The sequence below is a fragment of the Oratosquilla oratoria genome, chromosome 4 (genome assembly GCF_046742065.1).
Source record: "Oratosquilla oratoria isolate Oo_2021 chromosome 4, ASM4674206v1, whole genome shotgun sequence".
Taxonomy (NCBI): Eukaryota; Metazoa; Arthropoda; class Malacostraca; order Stomatopoda; family Squillidae; genus Oratosquilla; species Oratosquilla oratoria.
The window spans coordinates 69803571-69825222 of NC_134780.1; the positions used below are offsets into that span (position 1 = coordinate 69803571).

At 44.9% G+C, this 21652-nt stretch overlaps 1 protein-coding gene across 6 annotated transcripts in view; it reads right to left on the reverse strand.

Annotated features, from left to right (window-relative positions):
- MESK2 (misexpression suppressor of KSR 2) overlaps positions 1 to 21652 on the reverse strand; it is a 745500-nt gene that overhangs the window by 109290 nt on the left and 614558 nt on the right. The window contains exon 1 of one of the 6 annotated variants that reach the window (XM_076184261.1): positions 14 to 157. The exons of the other annotated variants lie outside the window; for them this stretch is intronic. Coding sequence (XP_076040376.1) covers positions 14 to 27 — 14 coding nt within the window. The 5' untranslated portion in view covers positions 28 to 157. Of the gene's footprint in view, positions 1 to 13; positions 158 to 21652 lie in introns of those variants that run through there. 6 annotated transcript variants of the gene reach the window in all.

Here is a 21652-nt window from a genome sequence, read left to right on the forward strand (position 1 = left end):
TTTTGGTACTCACATAGCTTCCATCATGGTGGCGAGATCGCTGATCTTCGGAGCAAATAGGCGATTGACAGAATACCGAATGGGATCAAAGTGCCCAACCCTTCTTGCTCGACCGCTTCTTTCGTTCTAACTATTGTTTACTTTCGAACAGACACATCTGCGCTCAACAGCGCTGCGCAATCTCCCGCGGTTACTGTCCTGACCACTCTTTCTCGTCAACTGATGAAGCACTCGCTTTCCGTTCTGCGTTCTGCTCTCCATGACCCGCTAGCTAGGACGCCGCCGTGCCCCAATGTGCCCCCTCCCCTCCCCTCCCCCTCCCTCCGTACAGCTTCCTTAAGGCGAGATCTCCGGTCACTAGACAAGCGGCTTCGACCCTAGCGCAGTCGCCACATTACAAAAAGGCACCTTTCGAATCTCGTACACTAATCGACGTGCCCCTGCTACGTCCTTCTGGGTATGTCTCAAAGGTAGCAAGTCTCGTGGGCCTATTCCTTTACTCCCGCCTTCGCTGCTACCAGTAACAACATCCTGATTAACACCACACCCAACACTGGCACCAGCACTAGCACCAAAGCACCAACATTAATAGCAATAAGAATCCGCAGCAACAGGTGAACCAACATTTTGAGCGACAGAAGTATGTGATGAGATGAAGTTCCGAAGTGCACCGGCACGTGGGTCCAAAACAATGGAGGTGGCGGTGGGGAAAGGGGAGGTAGGTGAGTAACGGAGGGCAAGGCAGGAGAGGACAGCGCAGAAGGTGAAAGAATTCAAAAGAGAAAGGTGAATGAGGAGTATGTGTACGAAAGTAGGTAGAGAAAGGAAGACTGAAACAATAATAGAGTAGAAGAGAAGGAGGGGAGGAAGAGGTGGGAGACGATTGGAATTAGGGATGAAGGGGTAGGTAAATAAACAAGTACACGCAGAAGAGGAGAGGAAGGATGAACGTTATGTAGACAACGAGGCTAAGAAGACTAGATGTTCAGGGAATAGAAGGAAAAATAGTTGGGTTGGGGAGAAATCAGTGGGGTTGGGAAGGAGGAGGAGGAGGATAAGGATGAGAGGAAGGATGATGAAGAGTAGAAAGGAACACAAAGAAACACAAAGGAAGAACAGACAACAGCAGGCCTACTGGCCCTAACGAGGCTGTTTGTGTTTAGAGATAGATATAGGAGGAGGAGGAGGAGATGTGAAAGAGGAGGATGAGGATGAGGAAGAACAGGAGAAAGGGTAGGAGTAGGTATAGAGAAGAAACGGGAGGATGAATAGTGGGAGGAGGAAGAGGAGAGAAATAGGAGGAGGAGTAGGAGGAGGAGGAGGAGGAGGAGGAGGAGGAGGAAGTAACTATATCTGGAACTGTGAGAAGACTCTAAGATCAGAAGATCAGTGTATAAATTAATTTCTTTTCCTAAGGAATGTGGCAGCATGGAACATGGCTGCACACTATTTCAGTGATGCTAGTCCAGCATCTGCATACCTTTGATTTCCCCTGCAATACATGGAGACTCTAACCCATGACGAATCTGCAGTTTTGCTTTATTCTCTCCTTAAGCCGGCTACGAATTGTCAATGAAAGAGATTGTTACCATATGTGGTCACGCGCCTGAAGAGGAGTAGGGCGCAGCAGAGTGGGCTGGAGCAGAGATGAGTAAGATGTCATCCTCAATTGAAAGCATATGCCGGGGATACGCATCACTTCACTCACGTGCCGTCGCCAACCTCCACGGTTTCTCTGAGCAAGCTCCCATGCAGCTACCATTCCCTTTTCAAACAATTCTCGGCTGGTTCAGTCGACTTGCCTCATCCACGAGTTCTTAGGGCGTCTCCTTCGTCTTCTTCATCGAGGGTTGTCTCTTGTGGAGACAACCCTGTGAGTGAGATCACCATAGCCGGAGTATTCACGAATAATGGTGGTAACAGGCCTAGACCAAGTCTCACGGAAGAGTCTTTTGTTTGATACACAGTCATTCCAGCGATAACTCATAATTCTTCGAAGGCATTTGATACAAAAGACGTCGAGATGCCTCTTCAAGTCAGCATTCGGTGTCACTGTCTCACAGCCGTACAGCAAGACAGAGCATAAACGATTTGAAAATTCGGATCTTAATCATCTTACATAAATGTAGACAACGCCACATAATCTGGTTCAGTGAGTTCATAACGCCATGGACAATACAAATCCTTCGAAGGACTTCCTGACAGGACCCACCAATCATGCACTATACTATCAAGGTAAGTGAAGCTTTCCAAAAGCTTAATGTCATCGCCACATGCATGGGTAGAGTAAACTGTCATCTATAAGTTTCCAAATGCCTGGACTTTGATCTTGATTTGGGGAGGCCTGGAATCAAAGCGGCCTTGCCTTCCTGCGACCAGGACTTCCAACAGCTCTGCAAGAAGTACAGCATCATCAGCAAAGGCGAAGGTGTTGCCAATTAATGCTTCACAATGACATTGATCGACAACTTTGCCCTTGCAAGTGTTGAAAAATGATGGAGGCGGGTAAGCACCTTTGCCTCACTCCTGAATAAACGAGAAAGATGCCGGTCATGGCGAGTAGCCTATACTAGGAGGCGCGTAGCTAAGACAGAAGCAGTTACCTTTTTTTGCATGTGCTTGGACTGTTGGGATAGGTAACAATCATTGCTGGGAATCGGAGAAGAGTAAAGGATTCGAACTCGCAAGAGAGCGAATGCGAGACCAGTACGCTTCTGATGACACTACTAGCCCGGCACAATGGGCAGTCGCTGCAGTCCTGCATGTCCCCTTCCTCCTTTTAGATAGGAACGACCAGACCTTTTCTTCCAGTCAGATGAAATGGTACTGGTACCGGACTGTCAAACAGCTGGACACCACAACCAGCCAACGGATCATGACCTTACCTCCGACTTTCAGTAACTCCACGCTAATGTTGCAGATGCTAACCGACTTTCTACTTCTCAACTTAGAGCAAGGGAAAGCTCAAAGACCCTTTGCTCAAAGTACTTGGCAGAGGAACTACACCTCTCCACTATTTGCCCGTCAGCTGTTCGGACTATGCTTCACTGGGTCACAGATTTAGAGCGGAATTTCTTCAGGGTTTGGGTTGAAAAATGGGAGTAGGAGAAAACTTGCTCGGGAAACTTACGAGGAAAAAAGCTCTTAGAATTTTACAATGGTGACGTCCCCTCGGACGGATGAAATAGATTAGCGTTAGCCAGAATAGAATTTGTAACGCTTTACCGCGCCGAACGAGGTGAAAAAACAAATCACTGGGGAATTGGTGAACTGGCCCTGGCCTAATTAGTACACGTACCGAAAAGGAGCGAGCGACCATAGTCGGACCAAGGCAGCTAGAACTGCTAACAGGTGCATTATCTAGGTAGAACATATATGTGGGACAAGGGCTAAGGAGTGTGCTGTTCGGAGCTATCACAATAACAAGAGACTGTTGGGAGCATCCTTAATTCCACGCGCTGCGAGGTGGCTAGGCATGAATACCTTCATCGAAGCTCTGGGGAGTGGGGATTAAGACCATATGCCCTTACAGTTGTCACGTACTGAAACTCAAGCGGGACTCGAACCACCAACCTTCTAATTTATCTCCTCCAGACTCCCTGTCTATTTTCAGTAGTGTCCCTGGCTTGAGCAGTGTAGTTAGAGGGGAAAGGGATGACTTTTCATCCGCGAGGAGCTACGATGTAAGTGATAGTGAATGGGTTTTTGGATGGGTGTGGGATTGGTGTAGGGTGGGTGCGTAATTTGATTGGGCCACCCCCTTATAAGGGGGAAGAAGCCTTTTGGTATGTATGTAATGCATATACATAGACATACTTGTGTGCATATTCACAGTGGCGGATCCAGGATCAAAATTTGGGGGCTAACCTGAATTTTGTAAATGTAGATGACGCTTTGGGGGGACTAACCTGAATTTTGTAAATATAGATGACGCTTTTAAAGAGATGTACTCTGTAGCACGAATACGATTATTTTGAATATAAACTGAAGTATATGTTCTCACTTAATTTTTTCCAGAATATTGGGCAAAAGTAATACTTAATCTTACATTATAATGATGTATTGAATATACTTCTGCCATTGCAATACTACTTTCTGCCATGTACCGGTGTACACGTGGCATGTTTCTCGACCTCTACAATGAAGTAATGAAAAAACAAATTTGGGATGAGGGGGGCTTCAGCCCCCTTACCCACCCCAAGAATCCGCCACTGCATATCCATATACTGTACATATATAAAGACATACAATGACTAAACTCTGGAGAAGGTCGTGGGCAGGGGGAGGGGGAGGAAAGTGGGGGAGGGGAAGGGAAGAGGGGAGGGGGAGAGAAGAGGGGGGAGAGGGGAGGGAGAGGGAAAGGGAAGAGGGTGGAGAGGGGCAGAAGGAGGGGAGGGTTGGCGGTAGGGGAGATGGCGCAAGAGATCCCGGGAAAGTTACCAACTTTTACCACGGTGGCGGTTTGCATGTGGATGCGTTGGCACCCACATTCATGACTCGGTCAAGGTCTGTCGTCTAGGATGCACGTGCACGTGCGTGCCCTTCCTCTCCGTGTTCTCTCCCTAAAAATGTTCCTCAACTGAATAAAATCGCCCGATGACAGTCAGAAAAAGTATACAAGAACGATCATTGTCGTCTATGGGTTAAGTACACGCGTGTGTTGTGTGATTCACCATGGTCTTAGATCACATGTTGGAGTCGTGGTCGACAGTTATTACACTTCCGGGCGAGAATTCAAAGCTCATATTTGCCCGATCTATGGTACTGCTGTGACCTTACACGCGCACACACGCGCACACACACACACACACACACACACACACACACACACACACACACACACACACACACACACACACACACACCACCTTGCCCATGAGAGCTGGAGTGCCGGTTCACAGTGCAGCGATGCTGAAATGATTTCAGCCCTGGGCAGATATCGAACTCGGACCGCTTGAATAGCGGTTGCGAACGGTACCACTGCGCCGTCGAGCCGCGTGCGTGTGCATGTGTGTGTGTGTGTGTGTGTGTGTGTGTGTGTGTGTGTGTGTGTGTGTGTGTGTGTGTGTGTGTGTGTGTAACTGAAGCTTGTATCGTTTACTATGTTCATGCTTGAACGTAATCGTTTTATTCTATTTAAATTCTTATCTATATACATCGATCAATGATCATGGCTGTCTTCATGTTTACAGGAAATTCTATGAACAGAAATGTTTTTGTGTGCAGTGTAGTCCATAGATCAGGGTCTGACTTTGTATATCGCTCGTGCTTACGTATAGTATGTTTTTCTACACTTCCTAGAACGGTTTCTTTTAAGTTTGGTATGCACAAAACATACGATACAATAGACTACAATTGGGATGGGAAAACATAAACGTCGAAAGGAGAAATGTTTCATAACGAAGGTGGATGGAATAAAAGAACTAATAGATAAATAAATAAACAAGCTCATTAGAAAATGTCGAAGACAAAGATGACAAAGAAAAATAAAACCAACCCTTTCAGCAGTGATATACACTACAGGATTTTGTTTTGTCTAATGCTAGACGACTCTTTTCAGCTTAATGAAATCGTCTGGTGCTGTTCAAGAGAAAGTCTATAAAGTGCGTCACTAGATTTATGGGGTTAAACACCCAATCTGTATACTAATAGCCGGCCGAGCCTGTTGCTGAAAAAAGAAGAAACGTTTCAATTGGTCGAGTTCGTGGAATTCCCAGGGTGGAGGGAGGATGGTGGAGCTGTTTGGCTATTTTTTTTCCTCTAAATAGAGACAATTTTGTTTACTTTTAGAGATAGCCTGGAAAAAGGCTCGCTCATCGGCCAAGACTCCATTCTGTTCCAAGACCGCTCCCTCAACAGAATAAGAAAGTCTTGCGTTAACCAAAATAAAATATGTACAGGGATTGGATAGAAGGGGTTGAGCACGTTGCCGAATCATTTAACCCTGTCTAATAAACAAATGGCCGATCGAAAGAGAGTAAAGACGCAGAGATCATGCAAGTCAACCCCTTGGTGAACTGTAGATGCCACGACGGTTTGTGTCTGAGTAAAATCGCCTGGAGGCACAAGAGAACCAACACACATGACACAAGTTAATTTGGTTAGTGAAAGCGGCGACGACTTCATGACCTTGCAAGGCAGAAGACGGCAATGGCCCCGCTCGAGGGGACGAATACTAACGAAGCACCAATTAATCGAGATAATTACTAACCATTTGACCGCAGGAGGCTGCTCTCAGCTGAATAAAATAACCTAACCACAACCTGATTACAGCTCTCCAGGAGAAAATGGGATCTCGATCAAGACTCTCATTCTATCAAAGTCCCTTTCAACTGAACAGAATCGTCCTGTGTTCATTCGAACAGAATCTGCCAAGTACGTCCCTGATTTGAAGAGAAGTTAAATAGCCCTAACGACTCAAAGCTTTATTCTAGTTGCCGACATACGATTTTATTCAAATGAACAGCCTTCCATCAGTAACGAAAGTGGTGCGAGGTATTACAAGGCAACTAGTAATCAGGTAGTTCCGAGACGGCTACAAGTCAGCGCCGCATGACAAGTAACGGCTTAACCAGGTATCTAGGCACAAGATAAAAAAAAATCAAGGTCAGTTACAAGTTGATCTTTCCCGTCTACAGACACTTTTAAACAAAACAACTGTTAAAAGTCGGGGTATATTGTTGAGTTCGGACCTGGCCTTCTTCGTCATGAACCAACTGACATCGAAACAAAGTATGCCATCACGATGAGGCAGTCAACCCCTTTCGTACCGGGTGGTACTTCACATTTCGTTCAGGCTGCCGCTAGGCTACTCTATTCATCGATGAATGTGGCGCTCCTTTATCAAGGAAGGAATTCATTTCTTCTTTCTAATGACACTCTTTACAGGTTTCCGTTTTGCTATCACCATGAGAAAATCTGTTGAATGTGTCTCTGGGATGAGATCAGTCTCCAACATGTCTTCAAATGACGTTAGGGAAAAACGAAACCTTGGAGTAACGTGAAAAAACTAATAAGTGATATCAAAAGAAGAAAAAAAAAATCACGACCTGTGTCAGAATGTCCTCAAGTGTCACTGTCACTCCTGTTGCTGTTGATCTTTTGGGGCCCACAAGGATTTGTTACGTATGACATTTTCTTATCCATTATTTCGTCTGGTATCTGCTACAACAGGACCCTTTGAAGGTGACACTTGGTCTGCCTCGGTTACTCGAGACTGCTTTCAACATTCTGGGGCCACACTGTTCCTCTTAAGTTGAAAAAAAAATCTTTTGGCGTTAGCCAAAAAACATTTAAACTGGGCCTAAATGAGTTAACTGAAACTGTTTTCTGCCCTCTAGCGCTAAGTGGTCCCTCTTCAACTGAAAAAATTGCCTGGCAATAGCCAACGCAAAACTTGTGCAAATGACTCTGGGGTGAATCGGGGAAGTGTCGACCATCTTGATTTCCTCGGCCAAAGACGGGACCAGGTCGACTTGCCTGAGCTGACGAGGTTTGGCTCCCGTGAGGAAGCCACCGTGGTGAAGTACAGAGACTGTTTTGTTCCCCAGCGCATAGGCCGGTCCTGTAGACCTTAAAAGCAGAAAAAAAGCAAGCAAGCCACGGTGCCTCATTTGTAACATGCCAGGGGGCTTACAGCGGAGTCAGCCCCGGGACCTCCTCTAAGCTCAATAAAATCGTCTGGAGTTTGCCAGAGATACTGTATATGTGTAAACAGGCCACTAGGCCTGCATGGGTTAAAAAGGATGGGGAAATCAGGAACTTGGATCATCAGGCGCTAAACTTTGGCAGAAACCATCATTTATACCCTTTATGCTCAGACAACCGAGACAAATGGCAATGACCGGCAGCCGCTGTTAATAGACCCAATGACCTCAGTGACCTATTGACCTTGTTTCGCCATCCTGTGACCGCTGTTGCGCCGCAGGCTGGGGTCCATTGAACCCCAGCCACGCGACGCTTCGGAGGACGCGAAGCTCCTTTATGTGGAGCTATGAAGAGCGGCGGGTAATCCAATTCAGGGGTGTCAACTGTGCAGCATATTCTTACGTCAATGGTGACCTTGGCTTGGCCTAAGTTATACGTAAGTCAGTCAGTCACAGTCACAGTCACAGTCACAGTCACAGTCACACACACACACACACACACACACACACACACACACACACATACACACACACACACACACACATATATACTCGTACATATAGACCTTAAATACAAACATGTTGTGCAAATATTCTATTGCAGAACAAAAATTTAATCCACGAGTCCTCACAGTTTCGCAAATATATATATTTCGGTATTAACTGTGGAGGTAGAATGTAGATTGAGAGAAGCGAGTAAATGCCTTGGTGGAATAAAGAGTGTAATGAGGAATAGACATTTGGGAATGGATGCGAAGAGGAGACTGTATGAAGGAGTGATTGTGCCAACAGCACTGTATGGGGCAGAAACGTGGAACATAAGAGAAGAAGAGAGAAGGAGTTTGAATGTCTTTGAGATGAGGTGTCTGAGAAGTATGGTGGGGGTTACTAGGCTAGATAGAGTGAGAAATGAGGAGGTGAGGAGGAGAACAGGGGTGAAAAAGGATTTGGGAGATAGGGTTGATGAAAGAATATTAGGATGGTTTGGACACATGGAAAGAATGAGTGAAGAAAGACTAGTAAAAGAGGTATGGAAGGCAGATGTGGAGGGAGTGAACATGAGGGGACGTCCTAGGATGAGATGGATGGATGGGGTGAAGGGGGCTTTGGGGAAGAGGGGAATGTCTGTTGAGGAAGGAAGGGAGAGGACGGAAGACAGAGGTGAGTGGAGAATGGTTGTATATGGATGATGTTGTGATTGCATGAGGAGGAATGGGCGGGGGGGTGGGGTAGTATGTGTGAGTAAATTTTGACGCAGCCCGAAGGGATTTCTCCCCGTCCTCTCCTTATATGCAAGGGGGGACGGAGAGGGGGGGTCGCCGATTAAATGAAGCGGCCTTGCTGTGGATGTGCTGTGTCTTGCGACACTGCTTCTGACCCAGGGCGGTGGGCAGGGTGCAGGGATGACCCGTCATCCAGGAGGTGCTCAGATGAGAGGGAGGGTGGGAGGGGTGTGGAGTGTATTTAGGGATGAAATGGGTGGGAGTGTTTTTAAGCCTTTCCCTTTTTGGCTACCTCCCTTGGAAGGGGGAAAAAGCCTTGGTATATGTATGTATTAACTGTTGAATACTTTTCCATATAGAGTACTTTCAAGGTGTTTTCAACAGAATTGTATGACAGCAACAGTGAAAGATACTACACAGTTGTATAGTTCTGATGTCTTATGGGTCAATGTTCTGGTGTCCACAATGGTATCCTTTCAGTACACAAGTATGCGCAACACACACGCACATATGAAGCTTACATCATCACAGGCGCATGCGCACATGTCTCCAAATTGTGTGTGCGTGCGCAGGCAAACGCCTCAGTGGACAAATGTCCTATGGCGGATTCTTGTACCTGATCCATCATGTATCAGAACTGTCAGCAAATGTCTTATACACTTAGGTGTTTGAGTACTAAGTATCTGATACGTACTCTACATATAGAAGTAGTATTCTCTAAATATAAACGAGTCGTAAACAGTGTTGTATCAGTGGACCTACAAAGAAAGATATTTTCTATCGTTCTGATGTGAGAAGTTCAGGTGATCGCGTCAGCACACACAGATAATGGGATACAGACGTGAACACACACTTGTTAACTCCATCCCCTTGTGTAGCTGTCCCTCGCCGTCAACGTCAATGTTGATCTGCCCCTAATTCCTCCCTCCCTCCCTCCGCCCCTTCACAACGATTCTGCCCTAAATTATAACATCTCCCTTTCCGTTGGCATTAAGTCGATCCAGGGCAACTTTTAGTGCCTCCCCCACGTCCTCCTCCTCCTCCTCCCCTCCTTTCTTCTCTTCCATATAATTCTCATCTTATATTCCCTTCAAGCAGTCTTTAAGGCACACAATATATCATTATTCTCGTATATTAAACCTAACACTTTTGCTGTGTGTGAGAGGGCGGAGGTTCTCTCAACTGAATTAAATCATCTGCCGACAACCGATTTTATTCAATCGAGGGGCTGACTCCTTGGTCTTCAGGGATGAACCCAACTCTTTAAGGCATTACACAACGTAACATTTTTTTTTTCAAAAGTTTTGTTTATTGTATTTTTTTTTAGAGTTTATTAATCAATTTTACCTGCTGATTTCAAATACGCAATTATTTTTTCTGTATCATCGACCGTTATAGAAATACATATAATTTCAATGTTACCATGTATATTTTGGAATTGTTATGTGGTCTGCTACTAAATGTTTATCTAATTTTCTCTTTCATATCAATGACTGAACTATTTACCTGTTAAGATGGCTACTAGAGGATGTGAAAATTCTCCTGATACATTTTGCTATGTGTGTGGTTATTATATTGGAAAAAAACAAGTACTACATAAGATCGTGAGAGGTGCTAAAGTGTGGATAGCGTACAGACTCTATTTCGGAATGCCCATGGGTGACCAGGACAAGCCATGGGCACCTCATGTGATATGTGGAAGCTGCCGATCTATTCTAGAAGAATGGCTGAGAGGTACAGGAAGGGCAATGCCTTTTGCCATTCCTAGAATATGGAGAGAGCCGAAGAACCATCACGACGACTGCTACTTTTGTATGATTGATGTGACGAAGTACAGGAAAGTGAAAGGAAGACAAGCTCTGCAGTATCCAGACATACCATCATCTAGAGCACCTGTCCCACATGATGATAGCTTACCAGTACCACAACCACCAGAAAATGCAAGTTTATTTTTATCATACTCTCTTTACTTTTAATCAACTTCAATATTAAGTACTTTCCTAAAGATATATGGAATACTAATGCTATTCGTCTTTGTTGAAGTTGCTATATTTAGTTATTTCTTTCTTTCCAGATGGAAGATGCAATGGAAATTTCATCTGAAGGGTCAGCAGGTAGCAGCAGCCATGAAATGGGAGACGAAGATTTCGCACCAAGAACGACTTCGGAGCCTCACTTTCCAAGTCAGAGTGAGCTAGATGACTTAATCAGAGACTTAGGTCTTACTAAGTCAGGAGCTGAGCTTCTTACATCAAGGATGAAAGAATGGAATCTACTAGGAGAAGACAGCAGGACATCTGTGTACCGGAAACGACATGAAGAATTTAAAATTTACTATGACTTTAGTGATGATATGTGTTATTGTAAGGATGTTACTGGTTTGTTTACAGCCCTTGGACTCGAACATGATCCTGCAGAATGGCGACTGTTCATAGATAGCTCAACACGAAGTCTCAAAGCAGTATTGCTCCACAATGGAAATAAAAACCCATCTTTGCCTCTTGCACACTCAGTACAGAAGAAAGAAAACTATCATAATGTCAAACAGCTTCTTGAAAAAATCAATTATGCTGAATTCAAATGGGATGTTTGTGGTGATTTCAAGATGCTAGCCTTTTTGCTTGGCTTACAAGGGGGATGCACAAAGTATTCCTGTTTTCTTTGTTTATGGGACAGCAGGGCTGATGATGATCATTATAATAAAGTTCATTGGCCCCCAAGAGTTGAACTGCAGCCAGGAATGTTAAATGTTCTCAGACAGCCTCTAGTAGATTCGAAAAAAGTTTTATTACCCCCACTTCATATCAAGCTAGGGTTAATTAAACAGTTTGTGAAGGCTTTGGATTTTGGAGGCGAAACTTTCCAAGAAATTTGTCTCATGTTTCCCAAGCTATCTGAGGCTAAGCTCAAGGGTGGTATATTTGTTGGACCCCAGGTAAACAAAATGTTGAAGTCGGAGAAACTGGAAAGAGCGATGACGAAAGTTGAAAGAGAAGCTTGGTGTTCATTTCGTGATGTAGTTCGTGGATTCCTAGGAAATCACAAGGACCCTAGTTATAAACAAATAGTGGCAAAGCTTATTGAGAACTTCAGGAAACTTGGTTGTCGTATGTCCTCGAAGATACATTTCTTGCATTCTCACCTAGATTTCTTCCCCGAAAACTTGGGGGCTGTCAGTGAGGAGCATGGCGAGAGATTTCATCAGGATATCGCAACTATGGAAAGAAGATATCAAGGACGATGGAATACTGCTATGATGGGAGATTACATATGGTCACTAGTCAGAAAAGACGAAAGCATGCATTCTAGAAAATCTCGATCGTCAAAGCACTTCTAATCATGAGAAGAGTCATCAAAACACTTGCAGTGCAAAGTTGTGTTGTTTATTTTGTTCTTACTAATATTGTAGCTCTTAAATACACTTCATATTATGAAAAAAATACTAGATGTTGTATAATTATCCTTAGAATGCTAAAGTAGATTGAATCAATTAACTACTGTAGAGAAAGGTTGCGTATATAACAATAAAATATAAAATCAAGAATAAATAAAGAAATATCGATGTTACGTCAAAACTAATGTGATATTTGGATTCAGTGACACGAAATACATATATAAACATGAAAAAATACAGATAAACAAAACATGTGTTACATTGTGTTATCACGCTGGGCTATTTTTCCTTCAATCTCCAATTCATCGTCGGTATTGCCCACCTCCAGCACTTTTTCCGTCGTAAAATCACTCTCTGGCAAACTATTTTATTTTCTCAACAAATACATAGTCATTTAATATGCTGGAGGAAAATCATTTTCCTCCAGCAGATCAGATTCCTTTCTGCAAGGTGCGGGCTGCAAATATGGTCCAACAGTCGGAGGAAAAATATCCCAGTGTGATAAGGTCTTTACCGTGACGTTTCCTCAACCCAAAATATTACCAGGAGTTAGCCAAAACAAAGTGTACATAGGGATTCATCGTGAGAGTTTCAGCCATTTCGTTGTGATGTGGGGTGTCCATGCAGTTCTCTTTGTTAGGAATCTCCATAATTAGGAAGACTCCAATATTCGCAATGAATTATGAAGTTCCGAAATAAAGAAAACTGTGGATGGCAAAGCCACTTTACATTTTTCTGGTACACTTTCGAGAGGAATTTTCGTTCTGAATATTGGAGAGAATTCTTTTAGTGTTTTCCATTACAGAGAAATATATATATTTTTTTTGATGTGGGGGGGGGGCTAAGAACAAGAGGCGATTTTATGCAAATGCTTTGTGGTCTCGATCGAACGAGACGCCATTCAAGTTGGAGCCCGTCCGTTGGTAGCGTCAATTCGCCGGTCCTTAAGCAGAACAAAAATCTATGGAACACATAACCGCTTTTTGTGGTTCAAAACCACGTCTTCTAAGAAGGAGGGCTTCAAGGTTTTTCAATCTCTTCTCACTAATATCTACCACATCTCCCTTCACCTTTGCTTCTACAAACTTAATTTCTAACGTCCTTCCCCAAAATTCCCTCCCTCCGCCACACCCACTCTCTTACTGGCGCCACCCTTAAACGCGGCAACTGTTCCAATCCCTTCCCCTTAATCTTCCTGATACCTTTGATCACTCCCGAATTCCCTAGTCCCCCCTCCCTACGTTCCTTATAGCTGACGCCCTTCCACACCCCACACCCCTTCCCAGAAGCTCCTGCCCTTTCCCCCTCTACCCCTTCCCCTCTTCCTCCCTTTCCCTTTTCCCCTCGTAATCTAATTATTCCTCCCCTTTCTGACGTCTTATCCTTACGTCACCTTTTACTTTCCCCCGTCATTGTGTTGCTCGACCCATTTATTCCTTCGAGAGGTTCGAATAACCCTCTCTCACTTATCCTCACTACCTCTCCTCCCACACCTCTTCCTCTTCCTCTTCCTCTTCCTCCTCCTCTTCCTCCCCCCCCTTTTCTATGTTTCCCCTGTTTCTTCTCGGCCTTCATCCTCTCTTTCTCGTCCTCCTTCTTTACGGTTGTTTTCCTCTTAATCGTCTTGCTCTTCTCCTTGCTCCTTCTTTTCTTCCCCTCTTATTTTATTTGTCCTTTCCAGAAGCTATTTCTTCTTCCTTTCCCGTTTCAATTCTTCTTCGTTCCCGTCCCAGACGACTGGGTGTTGTGAAATCAATTATACATTAAGGTATGGCATTGAGGCGCGAGATCAAGTGGATGGGGGGAGAGGGGTGATTCGAGGAGGCCTGAGGGGTGGAGAAGGGCAAGTGGCCAAAGAAAGAAAATGTATGGATGTCGATCTTCGATCTTGGCAAAGGAAGAGGTAGAAGGTGAGGAGGAAAAGTTGGAAGAAAAAGAAGATGTTCAGGAGAAGGTTGAGAAGGAAAAGGAGGAAGTAGAGGTAGAAGAACAGGAGGAAAAGGGGGAGGAAATGGAGGAGCTGGAGGAGAGGAAGTGGAAAAGCAGGAGGTATATGAAAAGAGGGAGAGATGGAGGAGGAGGTGAGGAATTAGAAGGGACGGTGGAGGTGGAAGAACAAGAGGAGTAAGAAGGGGAGAGGAGAAGGAGGTAGTGGAGGAAGGGGTAGGGCAACAGGAAGAAAAGGAAGTAGAGGTGGAAGAAGAAGTGGAAAATGAGTAAGAAGAGAATGATGAGGAGAAAGAGGAAAAAGAGGGTGGAGGTGGAGAAAAAGAAGGAAAAAGTGGAGGGGGAAAGGAAGAGATGAAAGAGAAATGTTGAGGAAGTACAGGAGGAAAAGGTACAAGAAGAAGAAAGAGTTGAGGGAAGGTGGAAGGGAGGTGGTTGAGGGGGTGGAGGAGGTAGAAGAGAAAATAGAGGAGGAAGTAGAGGTGGAAGGAGGGAAATGTGGAAGAGGAAGAGGAAGCAGAGGTAATGGAAGAGGAGGAAGAGGTGGAAGAGAAAAAATGGAGGAAGAGGTGAAGTAAAAGAAGTAGAAAGAGAAGGAGGAGGAGGAGGAGGAGGAGGAGGAGGAGGAGGAGGAGGAGGAGGAGGAGGAGGAGGAGTTGGGGGGTTAGACGAAAGGAAGGAAGGTAACTCTATCCCCAACTTTCTCAGGGCCCCATTTCCAGGGGCCTGTTTCTAAGGGCCCCCTCATATAGAGCTCCCTTTCTTCTCCTTCCTCTCATGGCCCCGTTCCAGAACTCCATCGCGACCAATGGGGCCTCATGTAGGAGAATAAAGTAGCCTGAAGGCAGCCAAGATAAGAGAACAAGTATAACCCGATAAGGAAAGCGTCGGGAGTCTTTGCCCAAAACTCCCTCTCCTTCGAACTACCCCGTGATCCCGAGGGACAACCTCCTGTTCACAGAAAACTCACCGGGACCGGAACCCACCGTTGCCGTTCCCTTGGGTACACAATCCCCGACGACAAGAATTCCTCAACCATGATGTCATCACAATCCATCATGGTTGGCGTCTCAGCCTGCGAACTCAGCGGAACTGAGATCGAGTACCGTTCAGGGCTTGACAAGCATCACAATACTGCAGGCCGGCACTATCTCCCTTAAGCAAGAGGATGGTGTGTGCGTATATGTGTGTTGTGTATAATTTCAAAGTACATACATACATACATATACCAAGGCTTTTTTTCCCCTTACAAGGGAGGTAGCCAAAAAGGAAAAGGCATAAAATCATTTCCACCCATTCCATCCCTGAATACACTCCACACCCCTCCACCCTCCCTCTTATCTTAGCACCTCCTGGATGACGGGTCATCCCTGCACCTTGTCCACTGCCCTGGGTCAGAAGCAGTGTCGCAAGACACAGCACATTCACAACAAGGCCGCTTCATTAAATCGGCGACCCCCCCTCTCCGTCTCCCTATTGCATAAAAGGAGAAGACGGGGAGAAATCCCTTCGGGCTGCGTCAAATTTTGCTCACACATACTACCTCACCCCCATCCCCCCACCCATTTCACCTCATGCAATCACAACATCATCCATATACAACCATTCTCCATTCACCCCTGTCTTCTGTCCTCTCCCGTCCTTCCACAACAGACATTCCCCTCTTCCCCAAAGCCCCCTTCACCCCATCCATCCACCTCATCCTAGGACGTCCCCTCATGTTCACTCCCTCCACATCTGCCTTCCATACCTCTTTTACTAGTCTTTCTTCACTCATTCTTTCCATGTGTCCAAACCATCCTAATATTCTTTCATCAACCCTATCTCCCAGCTCCTTTTCCACCCCTGTTCTCCTCCTCACCTCCTCATTTCTCACTCTATCTAGCCTAGTAACCCCCATCATACTTCTCAGACACCTCATCTCAAACACATTCAAACTCCTTCTCTCTTCTTCTCTTATGTTCCATGTTTCTGCCCCATACAGTGCTGTTGGCACAATCACTCCTTCATACAGTCTCCTCTTAGCATCCATTCCCAAATGTCTATTCCTCATTACACTCTTTAATCCACCAAGGCATTTACTCGCTTCTCTCAATCTACATTCTACCTCCACCTTCACTCCACCTTTTCCTGCCACATTTGCACCCAAGTATCTAAAACTATCCACTTCCTCCAGTCGCTCTCCCTTAATGCTCACTTCCAGTCTACTGCCACTTTCACCCCTTGTACATCTCATCACCTTACTTTTACCCACATTTTTCTTTAGCTTTCTTCTATCACATACTCTCCCAAACTCTGCCACCAACTTCCTCAATCCCTCCTCCGATCCTGCCACAAGCGCAGTGTCGTCCGCAAACAACAGCTGGCTCACCTCCCACTTTTCTCCATTTTATTTAACCATCTCCAATCCCTGACCCACTACCCTTGCATTTACCTCTCGCACCACCCCATCCATGTATAAGTTGAACAGCCAGGGCGACATAACGCATCCTTGACGAAGTCCCACCTTTACCTCGAACCACTCACTCTCTCCATTTCCAATCCTGACACAAGTTCTACTACTCTCATAAAAACTCTTGACAGCTCCCAGAAGCTTTCCTCCTATCCCGTATATCTGCATAACCTCCCACAGTGCCTTTCTGTCTACCCTATCATAAGCCTTTTCCAGATCCATAAAAGCCAAAAAAACATCCTTCCCCTTTCCTATAGCTTTCTCACATATCTGTCTTACCACAAAGATCTGATCTACACAACCTCTACCTGTCCTAAATCCACAGTGTTCCTCACCAATTACTCCTTCTGTTCCTCTCCTTATCCTCTCAATCAAGATCCTCCCATAAGCCTTCCCAACTACATTTAACAAGCTAATCCCTCTGAAACTACTACATTCACACTTGTCCCCTTTTCCCTTGTACAGAGGAACTATACAGGCACTCCTCCAGTCCTCCGGCGCTCTACCCTCTCTCCAGCAAACATTAAATAACCTCACCAGCCAGTCTACCATCACTGTACCTCCCTTTTTCAGACATTCTGCATGGCATCCATCCAGACCAGGTGCCTTACCTGCTTTCATCATCTTAACAACTGCCTTCACCTCATCCTTCCTTATTTCTCCTCCATTTTCTCCTCACTCATCACTCTCATTTTCTTCGCATTTCCCCACTGCAGCTATCTTTCCCTCCCTATCCTCCTTCACATTTAGCAACTCCCTAAAATATTCTGCCCATCTTCCCCTTACTGCCTTCTCTTCCATTATCATCTCTCCATCTGCACCTTTTACCTTTTCTTCTCTCCTTGATTCGCCTCCTCTTCCTCTCTTAATTTCTTTCCAAAACATCTTTTTATTACTTTCAAAATTTTCTGTCATACTCTTACCCCATTTCACATCTTCTCTCCTCTTTGTCTCCTTTACCTTTTGTTTTACTTCTCTTTTCTTTTCTTTGTACCTCTCATATGACTCCCTCGTCCTATTTTGTAACCAATCTGTGAAAGCTCGCTTCTTCTCTTCTACAACCTTCTTTGTTTCCTCATCCCACCATTCACTACCCTTCCTTCTATTTCCTCCTGTCCTTCTTGTTCCACACACCATCCTTGCACACTTTATGACTCCCTCCTTGAACCATCCCCATTCCTCCTCCACACCCAGCTCTACTCTATCCTTCACTCCCTCCCACTCCTCCTTCAGCTTCTTTTCGTACTCCTTCTCCTTTTCCTTTTCATTCAAAGAGTTCTCTAAGAACCTCCCTACCTTTTGTCCCTTTCCTCTTTCTCCATCTATCCTCCACTCTCAACTTACCTTCCACCAAAAAATGATCTGATATTCCCCCACCCTCTCCCCTTAGCACATGTACATCCTTCACTCTTCCTATCATAATCCTATTTACCACTACATAATCCATTAACGCTCTATCTACCACCCTTCCCTCCACCACCCTCTCCCATGTGTACTTATGTTTGACTTTCTTCCGAAACACTGTATTTGCTATCAACTCTCTTTCTAGACACATTTCCACCATCAACTCTCCACTAAGATTCTTTCCTGGAACTCCACATTTCCCAACCACTCCATCGATTGGACCATTTCCTACCCTAGCATTAAGGTCTCCCAGTACTATTACATTGACATTTCTTCCTAAATCCTCTATGCACTCATTTAAATATATCCAAAAGGCCTCCTTTTCTTCTACACTCTTCTCACTGCCAGGCCCATATGCACTTACAAAGACCCACATCTCCTTTCCCAGTTTCACCTTCATCCACATTATCCTTGAGGAAACCTCCTTCCACTCCACTACACGTTTACCTATCTCTTCACTTACTAGAATAGCCACCCCTTCCCTCCCTCGCCCTCTCTTCACTCCTGATAACCTCCCACTTACACTCCCAAACTTACACTCACCCTTCCCTTTCAACTTAGTTTCACTCAAAGCCAACACATCCATCTTTCTTCTCACAAACATACTACCTATCTCTTCCCTTTTACTCTAATCTGTACTACATCCACGCACATTAAAAGACCCAAACCTTAGGGTGCTGGTCGGAAAACTCCCAGACCCTCTTATGCCTTTACTTTTTCGTTTAGGAATGTCCCCTGTGGGGCTACAAGGAGAAGGATGCCTAGTCCCAATCCCCGTCCCTTTCTTCTCGCCTCTTACGATCCAAGTGGGAATACTTGGTAGCAGTATTCTTTTCCCCCACCACAGGGAATTCCCCCACCACAGAAAAAGAATACTCAGAGAAATGGTACAGGGCAGCAACAAGGGGTTGGGGGACAGCATAACGGAGGGACAGTCGTAGTATAAAAGTGTCATAATTTCTCTATGAACAGAGTTTTCCTCTATCATAGACAAAATGAGGTGTGGCTCTGGTCCGTAGGGGCGCCCCATATAGACCCTAAAGTATCAACTGCATGCTACTTTGCCACAATAACAAGCAGCCAATACCTCAGACGGGTATTACTCAGAAAAGCTATGAAGCTATCAACTTAGAGGGTAATAGCAGTCAAGAGTCCACCACGTGATCCAAGACAATGGTGATTTACACAAGCATTCAAAAACAAATAAAAAACTAAGCAAATAAAAATACACGAAGGCCGCCCTAAGCCCTAAGCTAATGAATGTCGTTCTAAATGCAAAACAAAACCTTGCATACTATACTACCCTAGGCGTAGGACCGAAGGTTATCTGTCCTTCCCACTGTGCATGAACCCCTTCCATACCTAGCCAGAGTGCTGCTTTGCTCCCACCATCTCTCTCACTCTCTCTCTCTCTCACTTTCTCCCTCTATCTCTATTAACCCTTACTATACCGGGTGGAATTGTTACTTTTATTCTGGCCGCCCTCTCTGCTATTCTATTCATTTCAGTGACCCCTCCCCCCTCCGTAGCGAAGATGATAGAGCCTATCTCGATCCACCCCTTCCGCACCGCCAGTTTATTTCATTCCTCTTCGAGACAGCTTTTCGAGGATGAAACGCAAAACACTACGGACCATTATACTATCAATGTAAATTATTCGGATTCTAACCTAACAGCAACTTCACCGGACTGGTGGAATCGATGCCCAAACCAGTTCATGTAGCCTAAAATTGTGACGTCATCCAGCCGGTGGCACTGAAGGTCGGTCTCTGTGTCTTTCTCTTTCTCATCTATTTTCCTTCTATCCCACCTCCACTTAGTTCTCGTTTCTCTTCTGTCTCTTTGTTTCATTTCAGCCTTCTTTCCTTCCCCAACTTTCATCTTCCCTTTCCTCTCTTCCTCCCTCCCTCCTTTCCTATTCCGCACCCAAACCACACTCCTGACCCTCCTAACCTCCCCAAGAGTTACATTAGCACTCGCCTTCATTTCCTTTTCTTGATGTTCTTTTTTTCATTAAGCTGGCTTCTTTCATTTCTACGTCCTTGTCATTTACATTCATCCATTAACTCCTCTTCCTCCTTCTCTGCCATCGTTAATTTCTTTAACATTGTGACATTACGGATTCTGTTTCGGCTAAGAACGAGAAGCGATGTTATGCGGCTGTGGAGGGGGTAGTGCGAACTCGGGCCCAGAGGGGCTTCCAACGACCGCTCGAAGATCCCCTTCGAAACCAAAGTCCGGCTCCTCCTGTGCTGTATAAAGTTGTCTGTCCTTTGCCGGCAGAAACTCCGTAAAGTACGACGTCATCATGTTGAAAGGGTTTGTCGTGACAGATGTAGAACCACTTCCACTAGAAATTGCCTCGAGAACAAGTTCTTACGCAAACAAACTGTGCGTCATCACCACCACCACTACCACGACCACAACCACCACCAAGTTTACTCATTAGCGTTGCTTAATTCACAAAAAATAATGTTCTTTGTAGAACATGGAGACTACATCTGCACACCATTTACTTTTACCATCCTCACCATTACGCCCTTCACTATAGTTACAATCACTATCGTGAGAATTTCAATTGTGGTCATTATCATTACTACTAGCCAAACATTCATCACGTTCATTATCTTATACACGACCATCACCATAACCAGTATTCCCACCATCACCATAATCACCAAAGTACCGCCATCGCCATAACCACCACAATCCGCACCACCACTAACACGACCACCAACACGACAATGTCACTTTTATTGAATTAACGTTCGATTATTATATTCAGTTTAGAGGCACCTCTGGGCAGTGAAAAGCTAGAAAAGGTCTCTGTTAACTTAATATGACCCAAGTTATCTATTAGTAATACCATTACCATTTCTGTTACAAGTCCCTCTGTATGTCACCGTCTGCGTGGGAGAAATGTTTCCATGGGCTGTAACTGAGTAATTATCTTTGCGTGTCTTATTGGAGGGTAAATTACATGGGGCCGAGCTCAATAATCCTACGTTATTTGGGTGATAGCGCCCTGAGGGCGTGTCGTACTATGATAGTCGAAATCCATTGTTTTTTATTATGTGCACAAAGGCAATCATGAAACTACAATGTACGAGTATGAAGACCGGGCCTGCAAGATGTGGTTGCATTATCCGAGGTTTCGTAAGAAACTTGAAGATGAAGAGATCAGATCTATGGCGAGATCTACCCCTGTTAGGTCAGTATAGTAAGTTTAAGCCCACCCTCACGATAGGCAATACCACTCATTATAACTTATGCTACAAATCTTACATGCAAATAAAGCTAATTTGGAAGTATCAGTGCTTAAGTCTGATGCAGATATTCATATCAATGTTCCTATCTAATTCTTAGGCCTGTATGGGGTATCAGTTGCACAACTTTTATGCTGTCAGCATCTTGGGGATTTTAATGGCATCCCTATGGACCAGAGTCACGCAGCATTGTTTTATGATTGGGTAAAAATCTCTATCCGAAAAAAAAGAATGTTGATAACTTTCATCTCTCACTATCCCTTCCTCTCCCCTCCTCTCCCCTCCCCAGGGATAAAAGCTCTGCTCATCTTTGACGAAAC